General features: G+C 37.3%; 1 protein-coding gene across 2 annotated transcripts in view; it reads right to left on the reverse strand.

The window, feature by feature from the left end:
• LOC138693018 (discoidin domain-containing receptor 2-like) overlaps positions 1 to 15,698 on the reverse strand; it is a 1,708,097-nt gene that overhangs the window by 607,939 nt on the left and 1,084,460 nt on the right. For both annotated transcript variants that reach the window (XM_069816529.1, XM_069816528.1), the window contains exon 7: positions 8,715 to 8,946. In XM_069816529.1, coding sequence (XP_069672630.1) covers positions 8,715 to 8,946 — 232 coding nt within the window. The remainder of the gene's footprint in view (positions 1 to 8,714; positions 8,947 to 15,698) is intronic.

A 15,698-nucleotide genomic window follows, 5' to 3' on the forward strand; every position in this document is an offset into this window, starting at 1 on the left:
ATGATATTTAAGTGCTTGACGTAAGGAAAATGAAAATCCGTTAATAAGTCAGACAGTTGCTTCACTTCCCCTTCGGGTGTCCGCCTCCCTCCATAGGTGCTATGCACGTTGCAGGTTACACAGTGGCTCGGCGCACGATTACATTTTCGCCATCGCTGTTCTAATGCCAGTATTTTTTGGCAGTTTATATTGTTTACACCCTGTATAGAACAAAAAATTAATATAAATACGGATGTACTTCAAAGATTTTAAAATAGAAACAATTCTGCATCGTAGAAGTGTAGAGTAATAAAGGTAAATTGAAAAAAAAAGTGTAAAGTGAAAATGAAATATTTTTTTCTTATTTTATCCTCCTTTTGTGGGGATTTTGGACCGAATATAAATATTATAAAGTGACGGAACTTCTAGCCACATTTTTAATGTAAAAGCTTCGCTTAAGGTAACACAGATACGTGACTCCCACTCAGTGTAAGAAATATTCAAATTCCTGTCGGGGATCGATCATGGATCCGTGTAGTAAAAAATTCTAGCACGTGAGCCGAAACGGACATTAACCTTTTAATATTTATAGTGTTATAATACTCTTTGTTTCCTGATAGATTATGGGTGTCATATTTTAATGCACAATGGCGCTGACACTTGGAGCAGGGGCAACGGCCATGCCTCTCTCCAATTTGGCGGTATACAAAAGCCATAATTCTTGTTCAATACTTGATCGCACTAGGAGATCAATACTGAAGTATGGCAGACAATATACAATACGCAGGTAAATTACGACGGCACAATAACACGATTATATCAATAACTAACGCGAGGTCCAACCAGTGTCGATAATATCTCTACTTGGAAGCCAAACAATGACGTAGGACACATAAAATGATGGCGCGCAGGACGATCGACTAGTGTGTAACTATTAGTTGTAACATACAGTGCCGCTCAGAGTCCTTGATAAATGTGGACAGAAAGGTGTGAGTTATTTTGGATTGATTATGACAGAAAATACTTCATAGAATCCATGCATGTTATCTAAGCTGCAATGTAGGTAGAAACTTTTCACAAAAAAATGTTTAAGTCTGTTAATATTCCTCATAGTACAGGAGATATCTCACGCTCGACACTTGGTGCTGTTTGTTAATGCAATATCCTTTATACAGAGTGTCCCATTTATCTTGTGCGTCTATTATAACTTTTTTGTTAGGATGGGTATTGGAATTTTTATTTTTTAGACTTATGTTAGAACGAGGGGCTAACATGAGTGCAGAGATTTGGTGCATGTAACTACATTATGGTACAAGATACACGTGACGTCATCAATTTTTCAAATAGCACTCGTTTAGACGATTGAAGAATTTTCTACCCTTTTCCGTGAAAAAAATGTTAGTGCAAACACTCGTGATGCCCCACTTCGATTACTGTGATATTCTGCTTACTGACCTAAGCGTTACTTCGGCGCAGAGACTACAACGTGTTCATAATATGTGCGTCCGTTTCGTCTGCAATATTCGCCGGGCTGATCACGTAACACCATCCCTCGAAATGTTGTCCTGGCTCCGTCTAGAAGATCGTAGGAAAATCCACTGTCTTTCCCTTCTCTTTCACATATTGTATTTCTCCACTCCTGTCTATCTTGCGCCTCGTTTTCAAAATTTATCCACCCATCATAACCTAGACACACGATCACAACACTCCTCAATATTATCCATTCCCTCCCACCGAACATCCTCATATTCATCTTCTTTCACTGTGGCTGTTCCTCGGCTTTGGAATTCCCTACCGAGTAATGTCAGGGACTGTCAGACATCAAACCAATTTAAGAATAGGCTAACGAGATATTTTTCTAACAATTCTTGTTAACAATAATAGCTGTTTCAAGTTTCTCAATGTTTAATTGTTATATATATATCACATATAAATATCTAAATTATCTCATTATTATTATTACTACTATTATTATTACTATTATTATTATTATTATAACTATTTCTTACCAATGTTTATTATTGTCACACTAACATTAGTTATCCAATTTTCATTATTTATTTCATGTTGTTTTATGATCTAGATATTAATGTAGGCCTAATAACTATGTAAGCAAATGTATTTAATTAGAATTAGAGTCTGGCTGGGAGGAAGAGAAGGCCTACTGGCCTTAGCTCTGCCAAATTAAATAAATAAATAAATAATAATAATAATTATTATTATTATTATTATTATTACTTACTTCAATCATGTTACATTGATTACACACATAAGACGAATTCAAAAGTGTATCACAATATCACCTTCTAAATCAATAAAACAAAATGCAAAATGAATGCCATCAGAATGAGTCGTTTGTTGTGGTGCCCCATTCACCTTGTGCATTAACTTACACAAAACGAAAGACGACTGACGTCCGTACACGTCGTGTGTTTGCTGTCTTAACATGTAAACAAACAACAACAATTGTCGACGCCACGATCCACTACAGTGGCCTGCATGTTCTCCGGACCTGTCGCCACTCGACTTCTTCCTGTGAGGAAATGTAAAGGACAGTGTGTACCAGAACATTCTGAGAACACCAGACGACATGCAGTAACGCATTCAACAGACTTGTGTGTCCATTCAGCCAGCAACATACCGGGCAGTCATACGGTTTTTCGGGGAACGCCTTCGAATGTGCATTAATGTGAATGGTCACTGTTTGGAACATCTTCTGTGACTCTCAGAGCATAACATTATCACATTGGAAGTATGTTTTTGTTTCGTTTTGTTGTCGTATTGATTGGGAAGGTGACATTGTGATACATTTTTGAACTCGTCTTAATGTGTGTAACAGAGTGCTGTATTGGGGTTAAATCGCTCGCTTGAACTCGGTCGAATGTCGCACCCTCGAGTGAGATAACATCGGTCGTGATACGCTCGTAATAAATAGAAGCACAGTACAAGGTCACCTCATCGACATGTCTTATCTTGTATGGAAGGCGACAGATAAGATACACATATGTTTTTCTCACACGGTAAAAATAAGGCTTTATTTTCTGCGTTTATGACAAACGTTTAATGGAACAGTCAATGGAACGTACCAAAACAGTAACATGAAGTTATGAATAAAATAGTTTGGAAAACTTCCATATACAGTTATTATTCTCAATTAATAATTATTCAATATTTGATTTATCACATATATAATATGATAGTCCATACATAGTGTTCTGCCTATATACTGCAACAATGTAGAAACGTTTTACAAAATATTATTGATATAGCAGTAGATTAATAACAATATTAGTACAGAGATAACGTCACAGAAAATATAATAAAACGAATAATCATGCTGCACAACTGTTACAGACGCAAAGATTGATACACTAATTATTAGAGATTATTATTATTACTAGAAAACTTGATACGGTTCTTGCATTATCGATTGTGTTCTCCGTTTATAATAATTACATATAAGTTACATCCAATAATATCTATCAGATGTGGCAAAAACAAAAACACTCCTGTTTGGGCGGGGGGGGGGGAAATACCTACAACAATTATATTACATTTTAAAGGAAGTTTTGTAGTTGTACTATGGAGAGGTTAGTTAAACACAGCAAAGTTTTGAAATGATAAATATCTATGATGTTACTACACAGTTCATCACTGTAACAAGAACGAATGTCTAACGCTCGGCTTATACCGTTCGAGGATTTATCGCTCGCGACAATTTTACCCATCATGCATGTGCGTTACCTATCGGATTATGCTATGAACTACTTGGCGCTCGAGCGAAAACGTCTGATGCAAACCTCTGGTGTGTAGTCAACGTAACGTGATTAAAGTATGTAGTGCTATTTGAAAAAATGATGATATCACGTGTATCTTATATCATAATGTAGTTACATGTACCAAATCGCCAAACTCATGTTAGCCCCTCGTTCTAACATAACGCTCAAAAACAAAAATTTCCAATACCTATCCAAAAGGGACACCCTGTATTTAAACTATAGCCTATTTAATACTGAGAAATGGTAAATCAGTTTGTTCTTCCTAAAACAAATTCAGACTGTAATAATATTGAAGCTAATATAATAGTTATTTACGATATTAATGTCGTAATGTCGACTCTGATGTACGTTTCACTTAGACGCATTTTAATTAATTGATCTAGTTTCTATTTACATTCATTTACACTTATTATTTGCATTTATTCCAATTTTTAAATTAGTTTCATATCATTTACAGATATAAGCTAAAAACCTACCATTTGAACCTCACAACAGGTGTTCTAAATGACGGCCGCCAATATTCCGTATTTACATTTACTATTTACATTTACTATTTGCCTGTAGGCAATTCATCATAGTTTGTTTTTTGACCTATCGTCCACAAGGTGGCTGTATCGTATTTAAATTGCCAGATAACGGCTAGAAAACATTATATAAGTTTTTCTTTCTTTACTTCTTTATTTTACGATGCTTTATCAACATCTATGGTTATATAGTTGAATGATATGAAGGTGATAATGCTCGCGAAATGAGTCCAGGATCCAACGCCGAAAGTTACCTAGCATTTGCTCTTAATGGACTGAAGGAAAACCTCGAAAAAAAAACTCAATCAGGGAACTTGACCCAAACAGGATTTGAACAGGGGCCCGCTCGTTTCACGGTCAGACACGGTAACCGTTACGCCACAGCGGTGGACTGATTTAAGTTAAAGACAGGCTCTTTCATACCATGAAGAGTTAATCACAGTGCGTTGTTAGCTAAGATTTGCGAATGGCATGAAAATAGTTTTAAAACGGAAATACAGTAGAACTTCTATTATCCGTGGTAATGAAGGGGGTGGACTGAACGGTTAATCGAAAAAATCGGATAATCCGTACCATAGAAGACTTTCATAAATTAATTGTTGCATTATGCAGGTTCGTAATTTCCTCCGTGGTCATGTGTTTTAACACATTAGGTAGTGGATCAGAAGTTTTAAGTGTAATAGCTCTGTTGGAAAGAGTGGGTGAAGAAAGAATAATGCTGAAACTGATTAAGAAGAGAAAAAGGAATTGGCTGGGTCACTGACTGAGAACAAACTGCCTACTAAAGGATTCACTGGAGGGAATGATGAACGGGAGAAGATTTCGGGGCAGAATAAGATATCAAATAATAGACGGCATTAAGATGGATCATATGCGAAGACTAAGAGGAATGCAGAAAATAGGAAAGACTGGTGAATGTTGGGTTTGCAGAGAAAGAACACTATGAATGAATGAATGTCAATGACGGGTTTCTAAGGGTCAAGGGAACTTCCTATGTTAGATTTCTGAGGAAAGATAGGAAAACTATAAGTCTCATATTATAGATTTAAGTAATTGATACACTTTATCCTTTTTTTTATTAAATCTCGCACAGTTGTAACTCCAATCTCGTATTCCGAAGTGAGATGAACCACAGTTCCTCTTTTCCTAAACCACGCAATCATAGCTATGCACTTCTCTTCGATACTTAGCAAAACATACTGTATCATTTTGATATTTCTGGAAGACGTTTTGCAGAGAAATTAAACAGGTCACTCGAACAGTAGATTTTTTATTGGGTTATTTTACGACGCTGTATCAACATCTAGGTTATTTAGCGTCTGAATGAAATGAAGGTGATAATGCCGGTGAAATGAGTCCGGGGTCCAGCACCGAAAGTTACCCAGCATTTGCTCGTATTGGGTTGTGGGAAAACCCCGGAAAAAACCTCAACCAGGTAACTTGCCCCGACCCGAACCCGGGCCACCTGGTTTCGCGGCCAGACGCGCTGACCGTTACTCCACAGGTGTGGACCGAACAGTAGATCATGATGTGTAAGGGCAAAAGCTTGTCATATCACTCTCTATAAAGAAAAAAATACGTACTAATGTATTGTGCAGTGCTCAATATTTTTTCTGCAACAAAAAAAGGAGAGAATGACAGACGGATAATCCAACAAACGGACCCAATTTTATATCAACACTTATTCTGATTTTTTGGTCATCCAGAAGTTTATATTTTAATTCTTCCAGGATTCGGTATAATTTCACATATTATTTGTCATGAAAGAGGAAAAAAGGAAGCTTTTGGAAATCTAGGAATAATCTTTGCTATATTAGCAATTGGTTTACTAGGTAATGAATAAATTTATTAGGGGTCTTATATTCATATTTTGTATGATAATAGAATGCAATTCTATAGGAGTAAAATATAATCGGGGTTCTACTGTAAATGCAAACAAGAAATGTAGATGACATGAAAAGCAGTAAGCGATAGCGGCAGACATGTTTTAAGCTCATATGTCCTTAATCTTGCTTCGCAGATCCCAGGTTCCTGATCTAAAAGTGTCTTGAACAGCATCCTCTGTGTCCTGTTAAATGTTTGTATACTTTTATTTATTGACCTTGCATTTGCCGTCTGCTGTAATCACCATTTCAGTTTGGTTGATAGGTCTTCTCCTCTACTCACACTCTCTACCATCAGTGAAGGGGAAGATGCTACTATCGATCTTACTAACGTTCTACTAATTGACTTTGAACATAGTAAAAATTATATTATTGAAAATGTTTACTGATGGCCTTGACTAAGCTGACATTTTACTGACTGACCTCTCCAGCGACAACAAAACGAAACTTCAACGTGCTCATAATTTGTGTATAGGTTTTGTAAACAATGTTCGTAAATATGACCGTATTACCCCATCCCTGGAAGCAATAGGTTGGCTTAAACTAGGTAAGAAAGAAATTTACATTCACTTCTCTTTCTTTTCGAAATCTTGAACTCTTCTATTCCTTCGTACCTGTCGTCTCGCTTTACTTACCTTTCTTCCCACCATAATCTCGTCATGAAACAATTCTAACAATACCATCCCATCGCACCTCCTCATACTCATCCTCTTTCACAATAGCCCTGCCAAGACTCTGGAATTCGCTACCTGCTAGCATCAGGGACTGTCGAAATAAAATTGAATTCTAACGCAAACTTACTAGGCACTTGGTCAGTAATTGATTTCTTGTAAATAGTTTCCTTAATCTAACAGAAAATATTTCAATATCCAGTAATTTCATCACTATACAATTTTGTTATTCTAGGTTTAACTTGCAATTCAGTAAATATAAAATATTCTTTGTTTTTCTATGATAAATTAGCTAGCTTTAATTGGTCAAGTAATCTTTTCGTACTTTGATTTTTATTGTAATTGTAAATTTAATATTAATTGTAATTTTATTTGTAATTGTAAATTTAATACTAATTGTAATTTTATTTGTAATTGTAATTGTAAATTTAATATTAATTGTAATTTTATTTGTAATTGTAAATTTAATACTAATTGTAATTTTATTTGTAATTGTAAATTTAATACTAATTGTAATTTTATTTGTAATTGTAAATTTAATACTAATTGTAATTTTATTTGTAATTGTAATTGTAAATTTAATATTAATTGTAATTTTATTTGTAATTGTAAATTTAATACTAATTGTAATTTTATTTGTAATTGTAATTGCAAATTTAATACTAATTGTAATTTTACTTGTAATTGTAATTGTAAATTTAATACTAATTGTAATTTTAATTGTAATTGTAAATTTAATACTAATTGTAGTTTTAATTGTAATTGTAATTGTAAATTTAATACTAATTGTAATTTTATTTGTAATTGTAAATTTAATACTAATTGTAATTTTATTTGTAATTGTAATTGTAAATTTAATATTAATTGTAATTTTATTTGTAATTGTAATTGTAAATTTAATATTAATTGTAATTTTATTCTTCATATTATAGTTGGAATCTCGTGGTAGAGGGGCAGAGAAGGCCTGACGGCCTTATCTCTATCAGGTTAAATAAATAAATACTAATACTATATTTCGAAAGTCTATACTAAGCGTTTATATTTCATTTTATTACTGTTTATATCAACTGGCACATTAAAAAGCTACTGAGAACAGAAGATAAATGTTTTCTTCACCGCTAGTAGCTATTCTACAGCATACACAACGGAGCAATCTGCACTGTGTGACTCTCCCTTGACTTCATAATACTTCCTTAATTTAATTAATTATTAGTTGAAAATATTTAAGAACGACACTAAAATATACCCAACCATGTAATTGTCAAACATCTGTGTCTCTGTATTTTATATTCACTTATGTACCTTATTTAATATTTTATTTTCTGGTATGTACAACTTAGGGGGTGCAGATATAAGAGGTAACAGCTACCGGTCTGTTACTGACGAACTCAGGGCAAGTAGAAGGGGAAAGAAATGCTTTCGCATCCTCTCAACTTGTATGAAATGTTGTTTAGTTATTTAACAATGTGCACAGTTTGAGAGGAGGTTCCGACACGAGATCATTATAGTTCCTTTGTTTGTTTTAGCTTACGCGTGATGTTTTATAATGATATATTACGAATTTCATATCACATATCCAAGTATAGATAAACTGTAAAAATTATATCAGTTAAGAGAACCGACATTAAAAAGAATTAGATATTCTGTAACATAAAAGACAGAAGGGAACTCAAGACATAAAAGGAATATGCAATATGAAGTCTATTCCAGCAGTATACAAAGGATCGTTCAGCTTGGCCGATGCTGTAAAGAAAATCATTTCTGCTCGACGCAACATTTGCTTTGAATGCATTTGACATTCAGATTCCATCCCACAGGGAAGAATATGCAAACAAGAATCGTAACCTGAGAGGTCAAAGTTGAAGACATCGCACGCACCTGTTTGCCGTCCCAGCGGCTGTACTGCTTCCACTCGCCCAGGCCGGCGCGCCAGTACTCGATCATGTACTCCTCGGCGTATTCCTGCCCCCTGCCCCTGTCGTAGCGGCCCTGAGTTTGCACGCCTGTCAGCACGTACACCTCGCCCAGGTCCACCTCGAGGTACTCGCGCACCCCACGCTCCACCTGCTGCTTGGGGCACCACGCACCGCCTGTCTTGTCAACACGTAACCTGCAAGGAGGAACAACCACAAGGTCAGAACAGATCCATGTTCGGAGCACAAAGCTCTGCGAATCTTGTCAAAACGTAACCGGTAACAAGTTCATGTGTCACACAAGATCAGAACAGATCCATGCTTGGGGCACCACGCACCGCCTGTCCTGTCAACACGCAACCTGCAAGGAGGAACAACCACAAGGTCAGAACAGATCCATGTTCGGAGCACAAAGCTCTGCGAATCTTGTCAAAACGTAACCGGTAACAAGTTCATGTGTCACACAAGATCAGAACAGATCCATGCTCGGAGCACAAAGCTCTGCGAATCTTGTCAAAACGTAACCTGCAAACAAATCCATGTGTCACACAAGATCAGAACAGAGCCATGCTAGGAGCACAAAGCTCTGCGAATCTTGTCAAAACGTAACCTGTAACAAGCCCTGGTGTCATACAATATCACAACAGATCCATGCTTGGAGCACAAAGCTCTGCGAATCTTGTCAAAACGTAACCTGTAACAAGTCCTGGTGTCACACAAGATCAGATCAGATTCATGCTCGGAGCACAAAGCTCTGCGAATCTTATCAAAACGTAACCTGTAACAAGTCCTGGTGTCACACAAGATCAGAACAGATCCATGCTCGGAGCACAAAGCTCTGCGAATCTTGTCAAAACGTAACCTGTAACAAGCCCATGTGTCACACAAGATCAGAACAGATCTATGCTTGGAGCACAAAGCTCTGCGAATCTTGTCAAAACGTAACCTGTAACAAGCCCATGTGTCACACAATATCAGAACAGATCCATGCTTGGAGCACAAAGCTCTGCGAATCTTGTCAAAACGTAACCTGTAACAAGCCCATGTGTCACACAAGATCAGAACAGATCTATGCTTGGAGCACAAAGCTCTGCGAATCTTGTCAAAACGTAACCTGTAACAAGCCCATGTGTCACACAATATCAGAACAGATCCATGCTTGGAGCACAAAGCTCTGCGAATCTTGTCAAAACGTAACCTGTAACAAGTCCTGGTGTCACACAAGATCAGAACAGATCCATGCTTGGAGCACAAAGCTCTGCGAATCTTGTCAAAACGTAACCTGTAACAAGCCCATGTGTCACACAATATCAGAACAGATCCATGCTTGGAGCACAAAGCTCTGCGAATCTTGTCAAAACGTAACCTGTAACAAGTCCTGGTGTCACACAAGATCAGAACAGATCCATGCTTGGAGCACAAAGCTCTGCGAATCTTGTCAAAACGTAACCTGTAACAAGCCCTGGTGTCACACATAAGATCAGAACAGATCCATGCTCGGAGCACCCCGATTCGATTGCAAAATTGTAGCGAAAAAAAAATTAAATGCAAGAGGTCAAACAAATGCCGAAAATTCTGATTTACACCTTCGAAAAGAATTCCGGAAATGGCTTCGGAGAACACTACATTAGGATAAATTAACTTGAAGAAATGTCCCTTTCGGAGTTATATCCATTCAGAATTTTCATTTTGGATACTGTGATTTCGGAATAATGCTTTCGGAAAATTTTACATTCGGAAGAATGGCCAGGATCGTCTTATCCAGCATTACGTCATCGCATTACTGCATTAACTCTGAACGACAAAAGCCCAGCATGACAAGGTCATGTTGCAAATTTCATAGCCACTAATAAACGGCCATCTCCATAAATATAAACATTTGTGGAAAGGTGAGCTGACCTCTCCATTCGGTCTGAGGCCGTGTAAGTTTCACGAGGTGGTTACCTTTTGGTGTGGAATCTACAACACAAAAGTGAATCTTATTTTTTTGCGTCTGAAATGGTTTGATTTATGCTTTTATTTTTAATATGTAAAAAGCGTGAAATGTGCAGGATGTCCCTTTCATCTTGAACACCCAAAATAACTTCGTACGCAAGGACCAAATGAAAAATTTTGTTTTATCGGCAAGGTGTACAACTGAAATGAGGAAACAATACTGATGAGGTGGAAATCTTGTAGCGTTATTTATTAATGAGATACGAGTACTAACATTGTTTTTTTAAATGTAACTACGTATTTATTACTTCACTCCATGAGACGAAGAGCTTTGCATACTGTCTATAGCGCCAGGCGTTCTGTAGCAATATAACATTTCAATTTTTCTAACCGGTTGTGCACAACTCTACAGTAGTTCAAGATAAATAATTTTAGTAGACATGTAACATTCTCCATATGTAGGGGATCACTTTTGCAAAAGAAGGTTTAGCCTGGGTCAATTTCTAATGGTGTTAGGTGAGTCCAAAATTTTATTAATTTTTTCCCAAAAGCATTTTTTCTTTGGGCCCCCAAATTCGATTTTCAAGTTTGAATCATATAAATTGCTTAGTTTAATGCCAACAATCATGTCACCAAAGTTTGAAAGACATTAAGGAAAAAATGTGGATTTTTATTCTAAGAGTCGATGAATTGTGCACGACTCTAGTTCAAGATAAATACTTTTGATAGATATATAACATTCTCCATATATAGGGGATCATTTTTGTGAAAGAACGTTTAGCCTGAGTCAATTTCTAATGGCGTTATGTGGGTCCAAAATTTTATTAATTTTTTCCAAAAACATTATTTCTTTGGGTCCCCAAATTCGATTTTCAAGTTTTAATTATATAAATTGCTTAGTCTAATGCCTACAATCATGTCACCAAAGTTTGAAAGACATTAACCTCTTCAGTCCTGAGATATTTGTTGTTTTATTTTTAAAATTCAGTTGTGGAGACCGGAGGGGAAAAGACCTTTAGGGAGGGCGAGACGTAGATGGGAGGATAATATTAAAATGGATTTGAGGGAGGTGGGGTATGATGATAGAGACTGGATTAATCTTGCACAAGATAGGGACCGATGGCGGGCTTATGTGAGGGCGGCAATGAACCTTCGGGTTCCTTAAAAGCCATTTGTAAGTAAGTAAGTATTCACTTAAAAAAAGAAACTGAAATGAGAAAAATTCTTAAAAAATTCTGCAGCTTACGTTTAGGCCTCAAATACAGGTGTATTATACCTCTGCACATACTATAGGGTAGAGGTTGGTAATATTGTGATACTAATAATATTTTGATAGTTCTTTTTGAGAATTTTTTACACTTTTACTGATCGAGAGAAGGACCGGTTTTCTGCAGAAACTTTTTCACGAACATTCCCTTAACACGTTGACGAAAAATACCGAGCTTCCTCTCGCTCAGTAAAATTGTAAAAAATTCTTAAAAAGAACTATCATAATATTATTAGTATCACAATATTAACAACTTTTACTCTACATCTTATATCATAATTTGTTTACCATTAAAATATAATGTTTACTGTGTACTTATTTCGAAAGCATGTCCTACGGTACCTTGGCGTGAGTTGCTGGTCGCCATTTTCATTTACAAATAGTTGAAACACGCATTGCAATGAATGAATCTATCTTCTTGTGCTTCCTGTAAGTCCCAAGAAATGTCAGGAGATTTACAAGCAGAGAAAAGAAGTGATCGATAACGATTCCATCTAGTAGAAAATTTGAAACTAAATGCATGTTTGAAGTATAGTATACTATACTCCAGGACTCAGGAGGTTAAGAGTATATGTACAGTTACCCTGAAAAAGAATGAGACGATTCTTGGTCATCGGAAGTTAAAGTTCTACAGCGCGGTTTACTCGATATCGACGTAGGGATACATAACATGACAGATAGTACAAGAATTGTTACAAGGACCACAACAAGGACAAGGACCAGAATAAGGATCACGAAGAAGACTGTCATTTAAGGCCAGGATTTCACAACATAGCTCGAGTCCCAAAATATCATTGCTTCACTGTACCGAATGGCAAATGCCTGCTAAGGGATCTACATTCTGGACTGCTGCTATCACTGTCTTGTCTCGGTAGCTCATATAGTAGCGTGCCGGTTCCATTGCATAACCGAAACGTCTCGTGTTCGATCCCAGGTAAAACTTTTTTTTTATTGAGGTGTAATTCATTTGTTCAGAGTTCCTCGACTGTCTAATTTGTCGAAAAATATGGAATAATTTAGGCCCAATTTCTGGGTCTTACAAGTGGGCTGAACCTCGTCAAAAAAATAAATCTTACTTGGAAGTTAAAAGTATTCTTCCTCAAACAAAAATCATAAGAAACAAAAAGAGACCTGTTAACTTAAAATCTTGTCCACATGCCATCAGCTTCTATTACAGCTCTAAGTCGATCCGGCATGGATGTCACGAGATTGTGGAATAAGTTCTGATCCCCGGCGAGATCTTCCCAGGTGTCAACAACTTGATCCCACAATTCGTCTCGATTTCGAGGGCGTCGGTGGGCATAGCTGGCTATCCTTCTCTTTTTCAATTCCGCCCATAAATTTTCGATGACATTCAAATCAGGTGACTTCGGAGGCCAATTAATGATTTCGATCTCGGGTCTCCTTTGAAACCATCTTTGAATGCTTGCAGCATAGTGCACGGGATGGTTATCCTGCTGGAACAGCAATGTTCCTTCGGGAAAACGTTCTCGGGCGGAGGGAAGGAATATATTTTCCAGAATGTGCTCGTAAGTTTCCGCATTAAACCGGCCATCGATGCGTTCTATAACGCCAGGTCCATCGTAAGACATCCACCCCCAACACGATATGCTAAAGCACCCCGATCTTTCACGTCGGTGCACATAGCGCTGATCATGTCGGAGACCATCCTCACGATAGACACGGACAGGACCTTCGTAATCACTCGAGATGGTTGTTTCGTCGGAGAAAATTACATTTCTCCAATCGAAATCCACTCGATTGGTAGCGAAGGCAAGACGGTCGACAGCTTGTGCTTCCCCCAATATTTCCATTTGCGCAGCCCTCCGGCTCCTAATACCGCGGTTCCTCAACCTGCTGATCACAGTCTGTGAAGAGCCGGGAAAGTTAGATGCTGCTCTTATTTCGTTAGTAGTCAGAAAGGGGTCCTGTCGAACTGTCTCGAATAAAAGAGCATCCTCTTCCAATGAAGAAATCCGCGGACGCCCAGGAATAGGGCGATTTTCGACCTCCCCAAAATTTTGGTAACGATGAACCCATCTCGCGGCTGTACTTCCAGGAACACCGACCAAACGGCCAGCAGATCTAGCCCCATATCCAGCCTCAACTAGAGCTATAACTCGCTGTCTCATGACATGTCGGTTCGCCATTACGATGAGAAATGAGAGATGACGATAATACTTTAGTGTAGACAATGACTATTTAACATGATATAGAATTATTGAAATAAGAGGCATCTTGCATAGTAAGAGTTAATAAATCAACCCTAAATTAAATATCTAAATAACAGGAAGTCCAATTGTTGCGAAACTAATCAAATTAAATATAATTACATTAACCCAGATGTTCCTGAATTATTTTTTTTGTTTGAAATTTCGAAAGATGGTGTGTATATTGTTCATAGTGATCCTTAGTAATGGACAAGTATGTTTTTTGAGTAATAATCTTCCTAGGTTTTGCAGAAAAGTGCGTCCTTCTGGAAGGACATCAGGATAATATGACTACAATTTCATAAGAAATGTGAAGAACGATTTTTCGTAATAGACAAGCGAATTTCAGCAGTACGTACCAGAAGATTATACTCGTGGTCCTCCAAAAACATAAGCAATGCTAAAAATAACATTTAGGTGCCTAATCATGTTAAAGCTATAGATATCATTGCGCACAATTACATTTATTGGTATTTATTTAGGAATGACAATATGTTGGAATACCACAAAACAATTGAGAACATGCAGACATAAATAAATATCACAAAGTATAGCATGAATTAGCTGTGGATATCCAGTCACTCATGCTTATCACTAATCCAGTGACTATGTTTTTTTACTAATCCAGTAAATAATGTTCTTTCACCAATCATTTCACTTGATGTGAAAAAACAAAACAGCTGACATGAAGGGGCAGATCACACTTGAGGCACATTGTGGTTACTTTTTTCTGGCATATCCTGCATTTCAGTTGCTTCTTCTTATGCGTATGAATGTCCACTGGCAGATCAGAAACGTAGTGGTCCCGTCCATCATACCGGGATTCAATTTTCGATACCTTGGAAGGCCTACCTTTGCTGGTGAGAACCCGTTTGTTTGATTCCAGAATAGCTGTAGCAACTCGTCTCTGAAAAGACAGATGGTCTATATTCTCTTCATTACGCCTATACAAAAGCCAGGTGTTCTGTTCAGCGACATCTATGAAATGAGCAATGATTGGGAAGTACCATTTCTTCCCTCTGAAGGATGTCTGATAGAGAGACACTTTCTGGTCCCCGCGATCAATGCCTCCCATATGACTGCTATATGACTCAAAAAGACGAGGTAGAGACACAGCTATCCTCAGTTTCTTCTCTCTTGAAAAGCGCCCAACTTGTCTCAGAGGAAAAATTTCTCTAGGCCATCGTTATCAGTCACACACATGCCAGTTCATCATGATGAAGTCGAATCTGTCTCTCGATATTGCATTTGACACAAGTTCATTGTGACTGTCTTGTTCCCATTGCCAGTACATTCTTCTTCTGGGAACTACTACATAACCACTAAGCAGGACTACAGTTAGAAACACCATCATTTCATTTTCAGAGCAGTCTCCTACTCTGTTCTTCTTTGCTGCGTACTGATTGTTATAAGTGACCATCATGTTAAGAATTTCTTCATCGAAAAATTGTGTAAAGTATTCTAATGGACTTCTACCGGGTTTGAGTGGTACTTCACACATCAGAGGCCATTCCGTGCTTGGAAGAGTTGAGTCTTC

This window comes from Periplaneta americana, chromosome 17 (assembly GCF_040183065.1).
Source record: "Periplaneta americana isolate PAMFEO1 chromosome 17, P.americana_PAMFEO1_priV1, whole genome shotgun sequence".
In the NCBI taxonomy this organism is placed as follows: Eukaryota; Metazoa; Arthropoda; class Insecta; order Blattodea; family Blattidae; genus Periplaneta; species Periplaneta americana.